At 36.5% G+C, this 22855-nt stretch overlaps 1 protein-coding gene and 1 long non-coding RNA gene across 5 annotated transcripts in view; one reads left to right on the top strand and one right to left on the bottom strand.

The window, feature by feature from the left end:
* The window catches only part of CPNE8 (copine 8), a 236060-nt gene that overhangs the window by 136362 nt on the left and 76843 nt on the right, over positions 1-22855 (top strand). For 3 of the 4 annotated variants that reach the window (XM_077170498.1, XM_077170500.1, XM_077170499.1), the window contains 2 exons: positions 2232-2336; positions 3701-3742. In XM_077170498.1, the coding sequence (XP_077026613.1) occupies positions 2232-2336; positions 3701-3742 (147 nt within the window). Of the gene's footprint in view, positions 1-2231; positions 2337-3700; positions 3743-22855 lie in introns of those variants that run through there. The other variant, XM_077170501.1, reaches the window with a different exon arrangement.
* Positions 3276-22855, bottom strand: part of LOC143691676 (uncharacterized) — an 80745-nt gene continuing 61165 nt past the window's right edge. The window contains exons 2-3 of the long non-coding RNA XR_013179647.1: positions 3441-3498; positions 3276-3300 (exon numbers count right to left, since the gene is read on the bottom strand). This is a non-coding gene — a long non-coding RNA (uncharacterized LOC143691676). The remainder of the gene's footprint in view (positions 3301-3440; positions 3499-22855) is intronic.

Genomic DNA, 22855 nt, shown 5'->3' with positions numbered 1-22855 from the left:
GAGAAGTTTCAGGTGTCAAAATACTTAATTATTACAGTTGGTGATAGTAGGGATATGACAGAAATTTTGATTTAACCATATGCAAAGAAACCAAAACTCAGACTGTTGAATATGTTGTTTTGAAGTCTGTTTGTTTGTCTCTGTGTGTATGTGTCTGTCTATCTCTTTCCATTCATTCAATCTATCACCATATCAGAGTTACTATATAATAGAATAGGATGTAAGAGAAAAAGACTTTCCCTTTGTAGATCTTTAAGAATGTACCATATTAACTTGTAAAAGGAGGCAAGTCCCTGTTTCTAAAACCAACCAACCAACATATTGCTCCTTCCTTCCATAATAAGGCCCCCATAGGTTTTTCTTAAAACATTTTTGTATATTTTCATGTTTTCCCATTTTTTCCTTCTGTGTTTTTTCTTCGCCTGTTTCTCCCATATCTACCTTGCTTTTCTTCCCTCTAATTTAGTTAGCATCACTGCCTTTTTAAAGGCTCTTTTCTGTCTACATTCTCTCTTTTTAATGCCTTTTTCTCCCAGTGGTTCTTAAATTGCTTTAAGTGAGTGAACTCTGAGAACATATGACCACAGATGTATTCTCCTGAGCCCTATCAATTTACTGACATGAGTTCCTTCGGCAAGTGAGTATATTTCCAGGAAGGGGCTGGCAGTAATGCCACAAGTCTAATGGACACTTGATCCCTGTATAGTGTTTCTATCTTACCTCTTAATAGAAACCAACCCATCTTCCCTAAGAGAAGGCAAATGGACTCAGGCTTTTCAAACTGTGGCTATTTTCTTGTGGGGATTAGATTCCCTGTGGCATTTATATAATATTCTCATGCTGCATGTCTGTTAGAGAAATCCCTGCATTTGCAGCACTTTCTAAGTTCTTGGTGAGGGCTGTGTTTAAGCAATGCTGTAATCAAGATCAGTTTAAGCATTTTTTAGCTCATGAACTGCTGCATAAATTCACATTAGTCAAGAACATTTCCAGGAGCTAATGGATATCTTAAGATTACATAGTTTGGTGGAAACATTCCTAGAATTTAAATCAGAAAACCAACTTTAGACTCCATAGATTCTACCCCTTATTAATTGTGTGCTCTTGAATTGCAGCCTTCCTTCCCTTTAGAAATTCTTTAGGTATTCAGAGCCCCTACTTCACATAAAGAGAGAACCACACACTGAGTGGACTCAATATAAGTTCGTGATGTTAAAATTGAGTCCTTGAGGCTTCCCAGCAATCAATTTTCCCTCTTTCTCAGGTACTTCAGTACCTCTTCCGTCATCCTCCCTTGGCTGATGGTCATGCTTCTTAAAGAAAATGGAAGCAGTTGGGGCACTTCCTCTTGATCCATCACAATATCTACCCATGGTCTCTGCTTTCCTGAATGTTTCTGCCAATGATCCCAAGGCCAGTTCCTTCAGTGATGCCCTAAATCCCGTTCACTTCCATCTGCTCAAGGACAGTGTTCAACCCTTCTCCCCTTTCCACCTTTTCCTTTAACATATAGCCTTGCTGTATGTTTGGAAAAAATATGATCTTGAAAAATATTAAAAAGTAACTAAAAATCAAACCTTACAACTCACTAGTCTTTCTGTTTAAGCTACTCCCATTTTCTGTTTCTCTTTAAAGCAAAGCCCCTCAAAAACATTCAGATACTTTCTGTCTTGAGTTCTTTTCTCTCTCTCTCTTTTTTTTTTGGCATGGTCAGGCTCCGGGAATTGGACGCACGTCTCCCGCATGGCGGGCGACAATTCTGCCACTGAGCCACGGTTGTCCCGCCCTCTTCTCCCTTTTTAAAAGCAATTCCAACCAGGTTTTTGTCCATAACATCCAACTAAACTGCTCTTCTCAGGCTTACTGATGACCTCCATATTGTTAGTTGTTTTTTCATATACATTTTTCTATACCATTATGTCCCCACAGTTTTTATAGAGATTATCTACAAAAGAGCTTTTCAAAATAAATAAATAAATAAATAGGATTTATTGAATATGTGCTGGATTATATCTGGTAAACTTACTGCAAAATTTCATTGCTTTTTAGTACAGTGAGCTAATGTTTAAATTGTTAAAATCATAGATCCCATTTTTTAAAAGATGTGGCAGCAGCAAAGGGACCAGTGCATTTATTCTGCACACACACACACACAAATAGACAGGAATGACTATTAAAACAAAATGCCATGAATCATAAAAATAACTGAAAACTTATATATTTTTTGGCAGTTTTACAATCTGTCATAAAACAGAAGTTGTCAAAAACACTCTAAATCCTGTATGGCAAGCATTCAAGATCTCAGTCAGAGCGCTGTGCAATGGCGATTTTGACAGGTAAAAATTGATGACAACTTTTTGAGGGTTTTGGATGTTTACTGTAGATTTTAGTATCCACTGATCTTTCAGACTTGTAAAAAATTAGGCTTGTTTGGTTTTCTTAGCAATGTAAATATGTATTTACAAAAGCGTGGATGATTTGTGCAGAACTTTTCAAGTAATATCTTATTTATCCATGATGATTTGGAGGGGAAGAGGGAAAATTTGATTAGTTATAATCTGGTAACCTGATTTCGCAAAAATTAAAATTTCCAAAGTGATAAAATATATTGCATGTCAGCTTAATTTTTAAGTTGTTAATTGAAGAGTCACTCCAGAATTTTCATTGCCTCAAGGCTTTCACATGATGTTATCTTTCACGAGTAGAATAAGTGGATAAACTAGAGGGACATGACTGTGACTGTTCATATAGCAGCCCAAGCATAATCTTGAATTGCTGCTTGGCATAACTTTTCTCATGTTTGCTGCTTTACAGAAGTTCTGTAGCTGTTGAGTGGTAAGATTGTAGTGACTCAGGTAGCTCTGATAATCTTTCCACACTATAGCTGAAGATTTCTTAATATAAAAGTTTTTGTTCTCTTATGAAAACTGATTGTAAGGTAATACTACAAAACAACCCCTACCCGTCCCAAATGAAAAGCAAATAAATAAGAAGTAACCCGATTTCTTTATTTAACTTCTCTTGTTGCTTGTATATCAGAAAAATGGGAATTTATTTTGCTAACAAATATTGTAGAAAGGGCTGTTGATTAACAATTTGTCATTAAATTTACGTTAAAATGCACCATACCACTGGATTTGTAATTTTACAATTTTATTCACTTAATAAGATGATACATTTTTTTAAATGGACTCATTATTTGTCTAAGAAAGTGCTTCTCATAACGTGATTCCTGATTAGCAGCTTCAGCATCACCTGTTAACTATGTAAACGTTCAAATTCCCAGGGTCCAATTGACACCTACAGAACCAGAAACTCTGGTCATGAGATCCAACAACCTATATTTGCACAAACCCTCCATTTGATTTTGATCCATGCTAGGTTTCAGAAATACTGCCCTAAGACAGTAGTTTTCTGGAATAGAAAAGTGAGGTGCATACCTTCCCATTTAGAGGTCTGTCAAACTACAGATGCTCCCCTCTTATGCTTTTTAAAGTCCTGTTAAAGAAATAATTCATATTTTAGGGCTATTTTAACACGTAAATTGAATTAGCAAAATCAATTTTAAATTACTTTCTAAACCCTACAAGTGAACACTATTTTATCTGATTAAGAAAATATACAACTGTTTTTAAATGTCCCTCATACATTATTTTAATCTTACCAAGTAACTTTATTTGTGTGTTTATCCCATGGACAGAACAATCAAAGTAGAGGTGTACGACTGGGATCGAGATGGGAGGTAAGATACTTACTTTATCTTTCTGTTCTTGATCTTGAAATTTAATACATTTTAGGAAGCAAGTATACTGAAATAACCATGTTTTTAATTACAGTTTTCACATTGCATATTTTTTCTTGTTTTTTCCAAATACTGCTGAGATGTTTACATGAGATTTTAAGACTGAATGCGTTTTCTAACTCGTAGAGATTCTAGCTTGAGATCGTCCTCATTTCCAGTAACAGCATGTATCTTTCTACTTGGATGTGATGATTTTTTATTGTGCCCAGCTTAGATCTAGTTTCATCACTGCAGTAATTCTCAGATTTCTGCATCTTATAATTGCCCAGAGGAGATACATATTTGCATCCTGCTTCATCACTGGGAACACATGAGAACCGCACACTTACCACAGACAGACAACAAAACAAAGCTCTAGAATACTATCTGACACTTGTCACCAAACAGTAGCTCAGGCTCCATGTTGGTGGGCTCCCTCTACATGTGGTAGAAGGTGTTAAAGATCAAAAGAGAGGAAAGAAATAGCTTTTCCTCCTTCTTCTTTAAGTGTTTTTTCCACATTTCTACTGTTTTAGTAGGATTGATATTAAGGCTTTTTTTAGATGACATTGAATCAGGGGGCCCAGATATGCTCAAAGTGTTGGCCCAGCCGGTTCCCTCTCCAGGTGCTTTCTGAAGGGATGGAACATATGCCGAAGGAGAGTGATAAATGGTAAAGCAAAGAACACTTAACTTTTCACTTGGCTAATGCACTAAGCTCCAACCTCGAGTTCACTGCTAACTGAAGTTGAAGGAGAAGGTTGAAGCTCAAGCTCTAAGTAAGGCCTTTTCCCCCTCTTACATCCAAGCCAGCAGCCAGCCCCGGAAAGATGAGAGTGCTTGGAGGCTAAAGCACTCCTGTGAACACAGGAGTAAGTCCAGAAGGGTGGTCCCGTCCTCAGGGGACATCCCCCTTATCCCTTCTGTATGGGTGGGTCAACATCCGGTGAGAGCCACACCCCAGCCTGGAGATGACGTTTCCCATGTCACGCTGGAACTTAACCCAATTAGTGTTTTCTTCTTTTCAAGAAGAGTGTTAACGAAAGACGGAAGGACAAGGGGTTGTGGGATTTTATGTCACATCTCAGCTGCCATTGAATAGCTAAATAAGGCTTAATGATTTTGAGATTCAAATTAGATCCCAAATGTGATCATGTTAAATAGTCCTAACAGTGGTTTGAAGTTTACTTAGAGATAATATGGGTAATACCACTGATACTCACATTTCTGTCAGGTTATTCACTTAATTATATATTTATTAGATTTCATTTGTAAGAATTCTATGTGTATTCTAGAGAAATCTCAGCAGAAAATCTTGTGTTTTCTCCTATAGGGGCTTATGCTATTATATATTTTATTTAATCCTATATGTGTAAAATATTTCAACATGGAATCAATATAAAAATTATTGATGACAAAATTTTTTATAGTAAGTCTTTGAAAATATTTTACACTTGTGGCACATGTCAGTTCAGACTAGCTGTATATCAAGTGCTTTAGAGTGGCAGGTGGCTGGAGTCTATGCCATTGGACAGCACCACCTAGACTTTAACTGAGGCCCTTACAATATGCATCATAAAGAATTTTATGTAAGATACAGTGTTTTGTCTGCACTTTTATAGAGGCTTGAAAAACTGGAAGACAATATAAGTTTGTTTAAAAATTGAATAGTAGGCAAACATATGGAGTAACTTGACCTTTCACACTAGAAACTTACGTTTATTTTCCTAGCCAGTGGATGTCAGGTAACTGTGGTAATGATAATATTCACAGGCTGAGACCTTCAAGGATAGTGTAATGTGGGTCAGAATTCTGATAGTATTTTTAATCCAATTCATGAACTTGAAATTTATTCTCAATGAAACGTCTCTTTGAGGCATGCAAATAATTTGGTAATGCTGTTAAGCAAGTAACCAGTTGATATTAATTCAGGAATCATGAGCTAATCTAGAATAAAAGAAATATGTCATCCAACCTTTTCTTTCAATTCATTGAGCAGGGTCTGTGAGCAGAGGTATTGCCTGACCTTGGTATAGTAATCATTCTAAATGTACTTAATTGTCGACAAGTTCTAAACCTCTTTCTGAAAGTCATCCCCGTAATTCCCACCATTTCTTCAAGGAATATGAGGGAAGAATATTTAAATTCCATTTTACAATTGAAAAACTAAAGGGCTAAGTCCTGTCTGGGTTACAGAGCAATCAGTTGTGGTATCCTTGGAATGCTTCAGTTGCTTGAAGTTTTTTTTCAGCTGAATTTGTAGCTTCATTTAAAATTCAGGGAGCATTAATGGACCTGCTCTGCATTAAAACCATGTGGTTCCAATGCAAGACTGATTGGAAATGGGCCGTCCAGTAGATAGTTGTGTACCAGGAAATGATAATTTGATGAAAAGGCTGAGCTGCTGAGCTGCCAGTCACAAGATCCAGGCTTGTGAAGTCCACTGAACAGGGAGAGTAAAAGATTCATTATTACCACTATGAATTTTATCAAACATGGTCAATTTATATGATGATACTATGACCAAGTACAGACTTCATTTATCTGTGAAATCCTTTACAAATGCTGTCTTTTTTATTATGCTACCTTTGAAGATAATATTTGATAAATGCATTTGATAATTCCCTTCAGAGATTATTCATCATCATGGTGTGAAATTATAGAGTGTTTCTTAGTCCAGTGTTTCACTTAAGAATTTACTTGTAAGTTGTCTAAGAGACTAGAACTCATTTAGGAAGAGCATATGTAAACCTTTCATATTTTCTTCATTTCTTTTAAATTTCCTCACTTGCTCTGATTAATCATCCCCTAATAATAGTATATATCCTAAATGTGTATCTGGTAGATAAGATTCAGCCTATTCCCCTTGTTCCATTAACTATCATTTTGAGATTTAAAAAAGAAATGTTGATAAATGGAGTTTTATAATCTACATGTTATTCACTGACTTATCACTTGTTAAAATATTAGGTATTGCTTTTTCTTAAAAATAGTTTGAATTTTCTGTCCCCTTCCCCTTCAATCTATAATTCTTACTCTAATGAAAGACTGCTTAATTAGGTATATATATAGATCTCTGAAGTTGTGGTCAGTTTTTAACCTCATATGCCTTTATTTATGACCTCATAGAAATTTTATTATTTAATTTTGGAAAAAATTGTTATTGAGCACTTACTATGTGATAACAGTTTGCCAGATATATGACTTACCACAAATCTCCAATCTTTATACAGCAATATTTTAACTTTCCCTAACATGTATTTACATACATATATATGTATATGGCTCCCACATTAAAATTTTGGATTTTCTCATGTTTCAGTGAAAAGGATTTTTCTAATTTTCAGTAAGACTTTAAACACAATTACATAAACATTTCACATGGGCCTTTTACTAAAAGATATTTTCAAGATCGATTTTGGAAAGTTTTGCTCTAACCAAGCAAGTTAAACCACATTCATTTTCTGAGTTTGACAAAGCCTTTCTGTGCTCATTTTTGCCTGTTGGCTTTCTGTCCAGGCCCAATTTAAATGTTTTCAATTGTCTAAAAGTTTTCCTTGCACATCTACATTTATTTAATCCTTCTTTCCTGTGCATTCACTCTACCATATAGGAATTTATTAGCGTAGCTAACAAATTATGATTTGTATTGAAACTGCTTCTTCTTTATCTTTCATACTAAATTGTAAACTTCCTGAGGTCAAGGGGCTGTTTTGTCATGTTAGACTGTTTAGTCCTGTGCAATATAGTGCCTTTAATGTATTAGCTTCTTGCTGTGGTATTTCATTATTACAGAAAAGAATATTTGAAATAGCTCTGCTGTCTTTCTAATGAAAAGTGAATATTCGGTTAGTGCTTATTTATTAGCACATTTCCACCTTTTATTTGAAATTATGAAATGCTCTTGAATACGATTAGAGCTTTTTTTTCTCCAGTGAAACTTCAGGCAGTGAGTAATTAATTCAGTTGTTGTTTCAGTCTTTTTCTACATTTGTAGATACCTTAGATTTATTTATTTATCTATCTATCTATTTATGTATGTATTTATTTATTTATTTTAGGGTGCATGGTCCTGGAATCAAACCCAGGTCTCTCGCATGGAAGGTGGACATTCTAACCACTGAACTACCCGTGCACCCGATACCTTAGATTGTATATTCTACTTTTGTGATCTCTTGCCATCCAGATTAATCCATTTTTCTGCTTTATTCCATGCCAAAATACTGATAACTTTCACCAATAGTACTATAAAATTTAAATCAATAAGTTTTATCGTGTAAATTTTGGTTTTTAGTCATCTTCCTATTTAATTCATTTGCTTCCATTAGAATTTCAACAATGAAATTTGGAATATAAATTAATCTTTAATTTCAGTGTAAGATAATATCAGAATCCATAGTGTTGGAAGGGGCCTTTAACTATTTTATGCAGAGGAGATTGAACCTATTTTACTATGTTTTGCAAACTTGAACTGAACATCAATCAATTTCACCACAAAATCTGACTTTCTTCTTGAAGATTTATTCAATCGTAGCATTAAGAGGGGTGATATTCAAAATGTTTATCAACCATCAAAATAGATGAGAGCTGTACAGTGGGAGCAGGGTCTTGAAAACCCTTTTCTTTGCCAGGATCAGCCTTTTAACTGCTAGATTATGGGGTGACTAGAGAGTCCAGGGGAAAGTCCTTGGAAACTGGGAAAGTAAGAAAGCACACCAGAGACTGGGTTATGGTTAATTATGAATGGGGGGTAGATAAATGTTTTCATAGTTTTATATTTTATTGGGCTCTACCAATTTATATTCCTTCAGTATTAACTCAAAAGCATTGCTATCATTCCAGGCTTGCAGACTTAAAAGATGGTCATCATTGACCCCTCCCTTGTTCTCATCTACCTTATCTAATCAATTGCCAGCTCTTCCATATGTAAGGACTAAATAGTGAAATGTCATAATTTCTCACTAGAATGAATTCATAGTTTTCCTAAAGTTAATTCTGTAATTATTTATAGTTTCCATTGAGTGAAAACCTGGAATGATATGATTGATTATGAAGAGGGTAATTATCTGTTACTAGGCTAAAATTGTTATTTATTTTGCAACAATATCATAATTTGAATGACAAAGTTGTGTAGATGTTCTTTTACAATATAACCTATGACAGGTGAAAAAAATGAGAGAAGAGAAAGCCTTATCGTAGACATGAAAGAAAGGGAACTTACAAAAGGGGCTTTTGAAAATAAGAAAAAACATTCTACCAAGCTCTGGAATGATGTCAGATAGGTGCAGGGGAGATTTAATTGATGTGTGACTTGGGATATAAGTCCACTTTTTAAAAATAAATCATTTTATTTCTCCAAGGCCACCATTGCTGAATCGGGTTAACTCCTTGACATAATAAAGGGATACAAGTTACTGAAAATTTTATTTATTAATTTGGTCTGTATGGTGCAGTTTGGCATATGGTCAGTATTTCTCTGCTCCAACAATCTTTGTAACTGGGGTTGAGATTTCTGGGGAAGTAGGCTCGTTGAGGGTAACCAAGTTTCCAGTTTTGAATGAAATTATGAAGAAAGATAAACTGGGAAGTAACCAACTGAATCTTTCATATGATTGAAAATTGTTTATATTTAACATGCAAAGTAACCTAAGAAACAGAACTGTTCTAGTTTGCTAGCTGCCAGAATGCAATATACCAGAAATGGAATGGCTTTTCAAAAGGGGAATTTAATAAGTTGCTCATTTACAGTTCTAAGGCTGAGAAAATGTCCCAATTAAAACAAGTCTATAGAAATGTCTAATCAAAGGCATCCAGGGAAAGATACCTTGGTTCAAGAAGGCCAGTGAAGTTCAGGGTTTCTCTCTCAAGTGAGAAGGCACATGGCAAACACAGTCAGGGCTTCTCTCTCAGCTGGACAGGCACATGGCAAATACGGTGTCATCTGCTAGCTTGGTCTCCTGGCTTCCTGTTTCGTGAAGCTCCCCGGGAGGCGTTTTCCTTCTTCATCTCCAAAGGTCGCTGGCTGGTGGACTCTCTGCTTCATGGTGCTGCAGCATTCTCTGCTCTCTCTGAGTCTCTCTGAATCTCCAAAATGTTTCTTCTTTTATAGGACTTCAGAAACTAATCAAGACTCACTCAAATGGGTGGATACATGTCATCCCCTAATCCAGTTTAACAACCATTCTTAACTAAATCACATCATCCAGGGAGATAATCTCATTACAGTTTCAAACATACGGTATTGAGTAAAGATTATTCTACCTTTAAGAAATGAGATTTATATTAAAACATGGCTTTTCTTAGGGGGCATACTTCCTTTCAAACCAGCACAAGAACTTATGCCAATGACTAAAATAATTTCCACATAAATTGAAAATAAACACACAAAAGAGAATAGAAGACTAAAATAATCTCCCAATTTGCAGAGGGCTTTCTAAACATAAGAATAAATGGACTAACAAATACTTATTAAAACAATTGTTAGAAGTTAATTATAATAATTATAATGAGTATACAAAGACCTCACAACAAGTCCAGGGCTACATGGCTTCCCTGGCGAATCCAAACAATTAACATCCGTCCTTCTCAAATTCTTCTAACACTTCTAATTCATTCTAACTCATTCTGTGAGTCCAGCAATACCCGAATACCACAACCCAATAAATGTATCACAAAAAAGAGAATTGCAGCCCAATATCCCTTATAAATATAGTGCAAAAATCCTCAAAAAAAAAAATAGTAAACCAAATCCACTAGCAAATTAAAAGGATATGTACCACAATCACCTGGGAATTATCCCCAGAATGCAGGGCAGTTTTAGCATAAGAAAAATCATTCAGTGTAGTACACACCATGGTGCTAATGAAGGGGGAAAGCAATCACATTTCTTTCCATAGATGCGGGGAAGGCATATAACAAAATCTAACCTACTTTCTTGGCAAAAATAATCAGAAACTGAGAGTCAAAGGAAAGTTCCTTAATAGGAGTAGAGGCATATATGAAAAATCCCACAGCTATCATCATATTCAATGGGGAAAGCCTGAAATCTTCCCCCTGAGATCCAGAACAAGACTAGGATGCCTGCTTTCACCATGGCTGCTCGACATTTTATGGGAAGTTCTAGATAGAGCAATTAGGCAAGAAAAAGAAAGGCATCGAAACTGGGAAGGAAGAAGTTAAACTCTCCCTATTCACATATATCACCTGCGGGAATCTATGCAAAAGCTGCTAGAGCTATTAAAGGAATTTAACAAAGTGGTATGGTTCAGGAACAACAATAAAAATCAGTGGTGTTTCTGTATGCTAACAATCAACAATCTGGAAGGAAATCCAAGAAAAAAATGCCATTTACATAGCACCTAAAAAAAAAAAAAAGAAATCTGGAAATAGATATTTAATATCATTAAGGGGGCGGTGTGATGGTGGCTCAGTGGCAAGAATATTTGCCTCCCAAGCTGGAGACCTGGATTCAATTCTGAGTCTGCCCTTGCCAAAAAAAAAAAAAAAATTATTAAGGTGTCAATACTAGCTAAAGCAATTTATGAGATTCACTGCAATCCCAGCCAGAATTCCAAAACAGCCTTCTTTGCAGAAATGAAAAAGCCAATTATCAAATTCATATGGAACTATAAGGAGGCCCCAAACAGCCAAAACTGATACTTCATGATTTCATAACTTACTAAAAAGTTCCAGAAGTCAGTAATATATTCTAATACTTTACATCAAAAGCACAGGAACAAAAAAAGAAAGAAAAAAGATGATTTGTACGTCATCAAAATTAAAACCTTCTATGCTTCAAACGACATTATCAAGAAACTGTAAAGACAACCAATAGAACATGAGAAATATTTGGAAACCATATACCAGAAAAGGTTTAATATCCAGAATATAGATAAAAAAAAATCTCCTACAAATTAACAACAAAAAGACAACCCAATTTAAAAATTGGGCAAAGGTCTTGAATAGACATTTCTCCTAAGAAGATGTGTGTATTTCCAATAAGGTTATGAAAGGATATTCAACATCATTAACCATTAAGAAAATGCAAATCAAAACCACAATGATATATTACTTCATACATACTAGAGTGGCTATATCAAAAAGGTAAAGGGGAAGGGGAGGATAACAAGTTCAGACAAAACTGTGGAGAAATAGGAACTATTTGGAATATTGTTGGTGGGAATGTAAAATAGTGTAGACATTATAGAAACAGTTTGGAGGTTCCTCAAAAGGTTAAATATAGAACTACCAATGACCCAGCAATCCCACTGCTAGGTATATATTCAAAAGAACTGAAAGCAGTGCTTTCAGTCAAACAGGTTCTTGTACACTAGTGCTTATGGAAGCAACCCAAGTGTCCATCAACAGAAGAATAGATAAACAAATGTGGTATATACGTAAAATGAAGTATTATTCAGTCATCAGAAAGGAGTGAAGTTCTGATAAACGCTACAAAGTAGTTGAACTTTGAATGCATCATACCAAATAACTTAAGTCAGACACAAAAGGACAGATATTGTATGGTTCCATTTATATATAATACCTAGAATATGCAAGTTCATTGAGACGGAAAGTAGAGTGTAGATTACTAAAAGCAGATGGTAATGGTGATGGGGAGTTAGTGCATAATGGGTGCAAAGTCTCTGGGGTGATGGAAATGTTTCGGATGGAAGGTGGTAAAGCGAGTACAGTCATACTCCCATTGAATTGAATCCTTGGGATTGGTCAAGATGGGAAATTTTATGTTGTGTACATGTTACCACAATTTATATATAGAGAGAAATTAAAGAGACAGTTACAATTAAATGCAATTAAACTGGTCCTAGATGGGATGTAGTAATGAAGGAGAAAATACCCAAAAGGATGTTGTTGGGATCATTGAAATATTGGTATATGGACAGTAAGGTTCATATCAATGTTAAATTTCTTGAACTTGATAACTGTGCAAACTTTAAAAAAATCTAAAAGCATGCAGAAATATTAATGTTCAACTTGGTAACTTTGCAAAGTGAATACAGCCATGTAACCAGCATCCACATCAAGAAACAAAACTTACCAGCAATGCTAATGCCATTCTCTTTCGTCAACCCAGTCAGTCTCCTCCTTCCCTCAAAGTAGCCACTGCCCTGACTTCTGTTACCATTGCTTTGGGTTACCAGTTTTTGAGTTTCGTATAAGTGGGAACACTGGGTAGGTACTGTTTTCTCTCTGGCTTTGTTCAACATTAAGTTTGTGAAGATTCATTCATGTTGTTCATTTCCATTGCTTTAGTGTATCCTGCTGTATGAATAAGCCATGAAAGATCCATTCGTTCTACTGCTGATTGGCATTTGGGTTTTGAAAAGTTTTGTTTTGTTAGGATTAATGCTGCATGAACATAACGTATATGTCTTCTGGTTATATGTGGTGAAATTCAATCTAGTTGGATATGTACCTAACAGGTTTATGTGGTATGCATATGTTTAGCTATAATAGATATTGACGAACACCTTTTCAAAGTGGTTTTTATTAATTGCTGTTAATATCAGCAGAGTTCCACTTGCTCCATATCCTTGCCAATATTTGAATCTAACTTTTAAATTTTACCCATTCTTGTAGGTATCTTGTTAAGTTTCATATTCTTTATGACTATTCAGATTGAACACTTTCTCATGTTTGTTGGCAATTTAGTGAAGTAAATTAGTACATAAAATTTTGTACGTAAAATACCATACAATTAGAAGGTGAAAGACTATTGGAAAATAAATTGCAACATATATAGTAATAATGAGATTTCTTTAGTACATTAAGAGTGCTAATAAAAATAATAAGAAAAGCCTCATACCCAAAATACAGTGGAGTGAAGACTTTAACAGACAACATACCAAAGAAACACATTGTTAATAAATATGAATAAAATCAAGTTTACTAGTAATCAACAAAATAGAAATTAAAGCATAAAACTTTTTATATGAAAATAACATAGGGCTTTTAAACCAAACAGCATGTATTTTAAAATATATTACTCACTGCTGTACAGGGCAAAGTGAAGTAGGTATTTTCCTATTTCTAAGGGATAATAAATAGGCACAAAATTTTGGAAACCAGTTTGATTATATGTATTCACATCCTTAAAAATACTTTATAATTTTCATCTGTCCATTCCCTTCTAAGAATTTATTCTACCATAATTATCAGAAATTTGAAAAAAGTTATGCTAAAAAATGTTCCACTCATTTACTTATGATAAAAAAAATTAGAAGCAGCATAAATGTCCAGAAGTAGTAGAATGGTTAATTAAATTGTGGAACATCCATCCAGTGGAATATATGTATCTATTAATAACATTGCTTTCTAGGAACATTTAATTACTTTGGGATGTACTTTATAGAAAATAAGTGAAAAGTTCAGAGTACTTTCTAACAATACTGTCCAATGGAAATATATATATAATAATAATATAAAATAATTATAATATTTTCTGGTAGCCACATTAAAATGAGTAAAAAGAATCAGGTGAAATTAATTTCAATAATGTTTTACTAACTTAAAGATATAAAGTATTAACATTTCAACATGATTAACGCAAAAATTATTTTTCTTTTTTATGCATGTTTTAGTTTGCTTAAGCTGCCAGAATGCCGTATACCAGGAATGCAATGGTTTGAAAAAGGGAATTTTCAAATTCCCTTTTATTTATTAACTTATTAAGTTGCAAGTTTACAGTTCTAAGGCCATAGAAATGTCCAAACTAAGGTATCCAGAGAGATACCGTAACACCAAAGAAAGGATTGATGTCTTTCAGGGTTTCTCTCTCAGCTGAGAAAGTACATGGCAGTGTCTCCTAGCTTTCTCTAGTCAATTCATAAGGCTTCCCTGGGGGTGTTTTCCTCCTGCATCTCCAAAGGTCTCTGGCTGTGTGAACTCTGAAGCTTTTTCCAAAATGGTTTCCTCTTAAAGGACTCCAGAAAGCAACCCTACCTTGAATGGGTAGAGACATATCTCCTTTGAAACCTCCTAATCAGAAGATCGCGCAATTGGGTAGGTCACATCTCCATGGAAACAGTCAAAAAGATCCCATCCAGCAATACTGAATGAGAATTAAAGGACTGGCTTTTCTGGGGTACACAACAGATTGAAACTGACAGATTCCATCTTTAGACCCCTAATTCTTTCTGAATGCAAAATACGTTCATTCCAACACAGTATCATAAAGCCTTGGACCATTTCAGTAATAATACAAGTACAATACAAAGTTAAAAACAGTACAGGGGCAAAGAGATGAAACCAAGAGACAGGGATTATTGGAAATGCAGTAAGAGGCACCCCAGGAGACTCCAGAGCTGAGAAAGCCATTTGAAACCAGAAGCCTCTAGGTTTATAGAAGCAGCCAACCGGTGGCAACCACGAAGGAGAAGGGATTACTCCAATTTCCTGTTAAAGTATCCAAGGAAATTTCGTGTCTTCGGATGCTAAAGATTCGCCAAAACATACACCTACGTCCTGTTCTTGAGGAAGGAAAAATGTATAATAGAAGTATGGATATGGGCAGGGGAACGTTTCCTATATGCTTTAAAAATCAACCGGAGGGACATCCGGAGAAGATGGCGGCTTAGTAAGACGCGCAGGTCTTAGTTTCTCCTCCAGAACAGCTACTAAAGAAATAGAAATGATACAGAACAGCTCCCGGAGCCACAGCAGAGACCAAAAACACAGCATACCCCATTCTGGAACGGCTGAACCGGCAGGGAGACTCCGCAGCGGTGAGATCACCGAGGGGCGCGCGCTTGCCCGGGCCGGGGCGGCTGGCGGCCGGAGTCCCTCCCTCCCTCCCTCCTTCCCGGGCCAGCTGGGAGAACTGGACAGACGGTCTCCTCAAGCCACAGTGGCTGGCGCCCCCCCCCACGCGCGGCCCCCCAGACCAGCTGGGAGAATTGGATTGGAGGTCCCCCAAGCCGCGGAGCCTGGCGACCGGGGTCCCTTCCACACATGTGGCTTCCCGGTCGGGCTGGGAACATTGGATAGGCACTCCCCCAAGCTGCGGCGGCTGGAACCCCCCCGCCACGCTTGGCCTCCCGGGCCGGCTGGGAGATTTGGACCGGCACTCCCCCAAGCCGCTTCGGCTGGCGACCCTCCCCCACAGCGAGAGTTTTCCAAAGTTAAAGGAGCCACAGCATCTTTTACTGGTGGGACCTGCAGACAGACGAGCGCCACGAGCACCACCTACTGGGCAGGGTAAGAAAAACAGAGCCCAGAGATTTCGCAAAAAAATCTTTCAACCTGCTGGGTCCCACACCCAGGTAAATCTGATTAAATGCCCAGACGCCAGCAGAAAATAACAGATCACGCTCGGAAAATTGAAGATATGGCCCAGTCAAAGGAACAAACCAATAGTTCAAATGAGATACAGGAGCTGAGACAACTAATTCTGAATATACGAACAGAAATGGAAAACCTCTTCAAAAACCAAATCAATAATTGAGGGAGGACATGAAGAAGACATGGGCTGAACAGAAAGAAGAAATAGAAAAACTGAAAAAACAAATCACAGAACTTATGGGAGTGAAGGGCAAAGTAGAAAAGATGGAAAAAACAATGGATACCTACAATGATAGATTTAAAGAGACAGAGGATAGAATTAGTGAACTGGAGGATGGAACATCTGAATTCCAAAAAGAAACAGAAACTATAGGGAAAAGAATGGAAAAATTTGAGCAGGGGATCAGGGAACTGAAGGACAATATGAAGCACACCAATATACATGTTGTGGGTGTCCATGAAGGAGAAGAGAAGGGAAAAGGAGGAGAAAAACTAATGGAAGAAATTATCACTGAAAATTTCCCAACTCTTATGAAAGACCTAAAATTGCAGATCCAAGAAGTGCAGCGCACCCCAAAGAGAATAGACCCAAATAGGCGTTCTCCAAGACACTTACTAGTCAGAATGTCAGAGGTCAAAGAGAAAGAGAGGATCTTGAAAGCAGCAAGAGAAAAACAATCCATCACATACAAGGGAAACCCAATAAGACTATGTGTAGATTTCTCAGTAGAAACCATGGAAGCTAGAAGACAGTGGGATGATATATTTAAATTACTAAAAGAGAAAAACTGCCAACCAAGACTCCCATATCCAGCAAAATTGTCCTTCAAAAATGAGGGAGAAATTAAAACATTTTCAGACAAAAAGTCACTGAGAGAATTTGTGACCAAGAGACCAGCTCTGCAAGAAATACTAAAGGGAGCACTAGAGTCAGATATGAAAAGACAGAAGATAGAGGTATGGAGAAGAGTGTAGAAAGAAGGAAAATTGAATATGATATATATAATACAAAAGGCAAAATGGTAGAGGAAAATATTATCCAAACAGTAATAACATTAAATGTTAATGGACTGAATTCCCCAATCAAAAGTCATAGACTGGCAGAATGGATTAAAAAACAGGATCCTTCTATATGCTGTCTACAGGAAACACATCTTAGACCCAAAGATAAACATAGGTTGAAAGTGAAAGGTTGGGAAAAGATATTTCATGCAAATAACAACCAGAAAAGAGCAGGAGTAGCTATACTAATATCCAACAAATTAGACTTCAAATGTAAAACAGTTAAAAGAGACAAAGAAGGACACTATCTACTAATAAAAGGAACAATTAAACAAGAAGACATAACAATCATAAATATTTATGCACCGAACCAGAATGCCCCAAAATACATGAGGAATACACTGCAAACACTGAAAAGGGAAATATACACATATACCATAATAGTTGGAGACTTCAATTCACCACTCTCATCAATGGACAGAACATCTAGACAGAGCATCAATAAAGAAATAGAGAATTTGAATATTACAATAAATGAGCTAGACTTATCAGACATTTATAGGATATTACATCCCACAACAGCAGGATACACCTTTTTTTCAAGTGGTCATAGATCATTCTCAAAGATAGACCATATGCTGGATCACAAAGCAAGTCTTAACAAATTTAAAAAGATTGAAATCATACACAACACTTTCTCGGATCATAAAGGAATGAAGTTGGAAATCAATAATAGGCGGAGTGCCAGAAAATTGACAAATACGTGGAGGCTCAACAACACACTCTTAAACAATGAGTGGGTCAAGGAAGAAATTGCAAGAGAAATTAGTAAATATCTCGAGGTGAATGAAAATGAAAACACAACATATCAAAACCTATGGGACGCAGCAAAGGCAGTGCTAAGAGGGAAATTTATTGCCCTAAATGCCTATATCAGAAAAGAAGAAAAGGCAAAAATGCAGGAATTAACTGTCCACTTGGAAGAACTGGAGAAAGAACAGCAAACTAACCCCAAAGCAAGCAAAAGGAAAGAAATAACAAGGATTAGAGCAGAAATAAATGAAATTGAAAACATGGAAACAATAGAGAAAATCAATAAGACCAGAAGTTGGTTCTATGAGAAAATCAATAAGATTGATGGGCCCTTAGCAAGACTGACAAAAAGAAGAAGAGAGAGGATGCAAATAAATAAGATCAGAAATGGAAGAGGAGACATAACCACTGATCTCAGAAATAAAGGAGGTAATAACAGGATACTATGAACAACTTTACGCTAATAAATACAACAATTTAGATGAAATGGACGGGTTCCTGGAAAGACATGAACAACCAACTTTGACTCAAGAAGAAATAGATGACCTCAACAAACCAATCACAAGTAAAGAGATTGAATCAGTCATTCAAAAGCTTCCTAAAAAGAAAAGTCCAGGGACCAGACGGCTTCACATGTGAATTCTATCAGACATTCCAGAAAGAATTAGTACCAACTCTCCTCAAACTCTTCAAAACAATTGAAGTGGAGGGAAAGCTACCTAATTCATTCTATGAAGCCAACATCACCCTCATACCAAAACCAGGCAAAGATATTACAAAAAAAGAAAACTACAGACCAATCTCTCTAATGAATATAGATGCAAAAATCCTCAACAAAATTCTAGCAAATCGAATCCAACAACACATTAAAAGACTTATACATCATGACCAAGTAGGATTCATCCCAGGTATGCAAGGATGGTTCAACATAAGAAAATCAATTAATGTAATACACCATATCAACAAATCAAAGCAGAAAAATCACATGATCATCTCAATTGAGGCAGAGAAGGCACTTGACAAGATTCAACATCCTTTCCTATTGAAAACACTTCAAAAGATAGGAATACAAGGGAATTTCCTTAAAATGATAGAGGAAATATATGAAAAACCCACAGCTAGTATCATCCTCAATGGGGAAAAATTGAAAACTTTCTCCCTAAGATCAGGAACAAGACAAGGATGTCCATTATCACCACTATTATTCAACATTGTGTTGGAGGTTCTAGCCAGAGCAATTAGACAAAAAAAAGAAATACAAGGCATCAAAATTGGAAAGGAAGAAGTAAAACTATCACTGTTTGCAGACGATACAATACTATACATTGAAAACCCGGAAAAATCCACAACAAAACTACTAGAGCTAATAAATGAGTACAGCAAAGTAGCAGGTTACAAGATCAACATTCAAAAATCTGTAGCATTTCTATACACGAGCAATGAACAAGCTGAGGGGGAAATCAAGAAACGAATTCCATTTACAATTGCAACTAAAAGAATAACATACCTAGGAATAAATTTAACTAAAGAGACAAAAAACCTATACAAGGAAAACTACAAAAAACTGTTAAAAGAAATCACAGAAGACCTAAATAGATGGAAGGACATACCGTGTTCATGGATTGGAAGACTAAATATACTTAAGATGTCAACCCTACCTAAATTGATTTACAGATTCAATGCAATACCAATCAAAATCCCAACAACTTATTTTTCAGAAATAGAAAAACCAATAAGCAAATTTATCTGGAAGGGCAGGGTGCCCTGAATTGCTAAAAGTATCTTGAGGAAAAAAAAATGAAGCTGGAGGTCTCACGCTGCCGGACTTTAAGGCATATTATGAAGCCACAGTGGTCAAAACAGCATGGTATTGGCATAAAGATAGATATATCGACCAATGGAATCGAATAGAGTGCTCAGATATAGACCCTCTCATCTATGGACATTTGATCTTTGATAAGGCAGTCAAGCCAATTCACCTGGGACAGAACAGTCTCTTCAATAAATGGTGCCTAGAGAACTGGATATCCATATGCAAAAGAATGAAAGAGGACCTGTATCTCACACCATATACAAAAGTTAACTCAAAATGGATCAAAGATCTAAACATTAGATCTAAGATATAAGACAGTTAGAGGAAAATGTAGGGAGATATCTTATGAAATTTACAATTGGAGGTGGTTTTATGGACCTTAAACCTAAAGCAAGAGCACTGAAGAAAGAAATAAATAAATGGGAGCTCCTCAAAATTAAACACTTTTGTGCATCAAAGAACTTCATCAAGAAAGTAGAAAGACAGCCTACACAATGGGAGACAATATTTGGAAACGACATATCAGATAAAGATCTAGTATCCAGAATTTATAAAGAGATTGTTCAACTCAGCAACAAAAAGACAGCCAACCCAATTACAAAATGGGAAAATGACTTGAACAGACACCTCTCAGAAGAGGAAATACACATGGCCAAAAGGCACATGAAGAGATGCTCAATGTCTCTGGCCATTAGAGAAATGCAAATAAAAACCACAATGAGATATCATCTCACACCCACCAGAATGGCCATTATCAACAAAACAGAAAATGACAAGTGCTGGAGAGGATGCGGTGAAAGAGGCACACTTATCCACTGTTGGTGGGAATGTCAAATGGTGCAACCACTGTGGAAGGCAGTTTGGCGGTTCCTCAAAAAGCTGAATATAGAATTGCCATATGACCCAGCAATACCATTGCTGGGTATCTACTCAAAGGACTTAAGGGCAAAGACACAAACGGACATTTGCACACCAATGTTTATAGCAGCATTATTTACAATTGCAAAGAGATGGAAACAGCCAAAATGTCCATCAACAGACGAGTGGCTAAACAAACTGTGGTATATACATACGATGGAATATTATTCAGCTTTAAGACAGAATAAACTTATGAAGCATGTAATAATATGGATGAACCTAGAGAACATTATGCTGAGTGAGTCTAGCCAAAAACTAAAGGACAAATAATGTATGGTCCCACTGATGTGAACCGACATTCGAGAATAAACTTGGAATATGTCATTGGTAACAGAGACCAGCAGGAGTTACAAACAGGGTAAGATAATGGGTAATTAGAGCTGAAGGGATACAGACTATGCAACAGGACTAGATACACAATCTCAAAAATGGACAGCAGAATAATACCTAATTGTAATGTAATTATGTTAAAACACTGAATGAAGCTGCATCTGAGCTATAGTTTTTTGTTTGTTTGTTTGTTTGTGTCTTGTTTTTTTTTTTTCCTTTTTTTATATATATTTTTATTTTTTATTATTATTTTTATTTTTTCTCTTTATTAACATTCTATATCTTTTTTTGTTGTTTTGCTAGTTGTTTTCCTTAATCGATGCAAATGTACTAAGAAATGATGATCATACATCTATGTGATGATATTTAGAATTACTGATTGCATATGTAGAATGGAATGATTTCTAAATATTGTGTTAATTTCTTTTTTTTTCTAATTAATAAAAAAACAGTACAGAATCACATAAAAGTCAGTTAAAGGCATGGTGTGTTCTTAGGCAAAATTCTTGTAAAGTTCAGAACAAGTTATCTGCTGCCAACATACAAAGAAGGGACAGTCATAGGATACATATTCTTGTTTCCAAAGGGAGAGATTGAACAGAACACAGGGTCAAAGATCCCGAACAGTTCCTAAAACCTGCATGGCAAACTCCATTAGAGTTCAGTGTCTGAGAATCAGTTATCCTCAGGGCTTTAGAAAGTGGCAGTCCCATCCTTTCCGTGGGCCTACGCAGTGGCCTGCCTCTCTCAAATGCTAACATGAGAATTGCAATCTTGAAGGGAATTAGGGGGACTACCTTTTTCTCAGCCCTACCCTCTCCAAGCATTGGGACAACACCCAGGACCTCCACCACCTGGGGCACAGGCTCAACCCCCTCAAAACAATGTGGTGGCAGCAACGCTCTTCCCAATCCCCAAGGAATTTGTTCCACCCACTCTGAGGCCTGGGGCACTGAAACTCCTGCCCTCTGCCTTTGGGGCAAACTCACCCTCTCCAAGTACATGAGTGGGGTCTGCCCTCCTGGCCAGAGGCGTCTTGGTTTCAGACCTTAGCTTTCATGTTCTGCCTTTGAAGTTATTTTTCCTTCAGTTTGTCCCTTCTCTCTCCCTTTTAGTCCAGACTGGTGGTGGTTCCATTTATACAGATCCCACAGCACTGTTGTTGATTTTCTAATGAGTATGCAAGGATCATAACCATCAGACATTTGCTTTCCACAGATCCTTTCTGGATAATTCCATCTCCAATCCTGGCTTTTTCTGAAATGGCTGACTGGTTCCATGTTTGGTTAAATCCTCACAGGGGGCACTAGTCTCTGAGGTCTCCCTTTCTGGAAGCCCACAATTTTCTAGACTATCAATTTCTGGCTTCTTTGTACCCAAGATTTCTGTTCTCAGCTTATTTCTTTCCAGTCACATTTCACTATAAGCTGTAAGGAGAAACCAGCCTACACTTCCCACATTTAATTTACAGATTTCTTCTGCTAAATACCCAAGTTCATGGCTTTTAAAATTTACCTTCCATCCAAAACCAGTAGTCAATTTTGCTAAATTTTTTACCGCTTTAAAACAAGGATCGCCTTCCTTCCAATTTTCAATAACACGTGCATCATTTCTGGGTAAGGCCTTTTCAGAGGTATCTTTAGAGTCCACATTTCCACCAACAGTCTCTTCAAAGATTCTAGGCCTTCTCTTTTCACCTCTTCCAGAATCTTCCGCTAATCCATTTAAACAGTTCCAACATGTTTGGTAATTACAAATTGCAGCAGCACCCCACTTCTCTAGTACCAAAATCTGTTTTAGTTTGTAAAAGCTGCTGGAATGCAATATACCAGAAATGGAATGGCTTTTCAAAAGGGAAATTTGTTAAGTTGCAAGTTTACAGTTCTAAGGACATGGAAATG

The sequence above is a fragment of the Tamandua tetradactyla genome, chromosome 7 (genome assembly GCF_023851605.1).
Source record: "Tamandua tetradactyla isolate mTamTet1 chromosome 7, mTamTet1.pri, whole genome shotgun sequence".
In the NCBI taxonomy this organism is placed as follows: domain Eukaryota; kingdom Metazoa; phylum Chordata; class Mammalia; order Pilosa; family Myrmecophagidae; genus Tamandua; species Tamandua tetradactyla.
The sequence above is the reverse complement of the archived record's forward strand: the minus strand, read 5'-3'. Positions and strand labels throughout refer to the sequence as shown.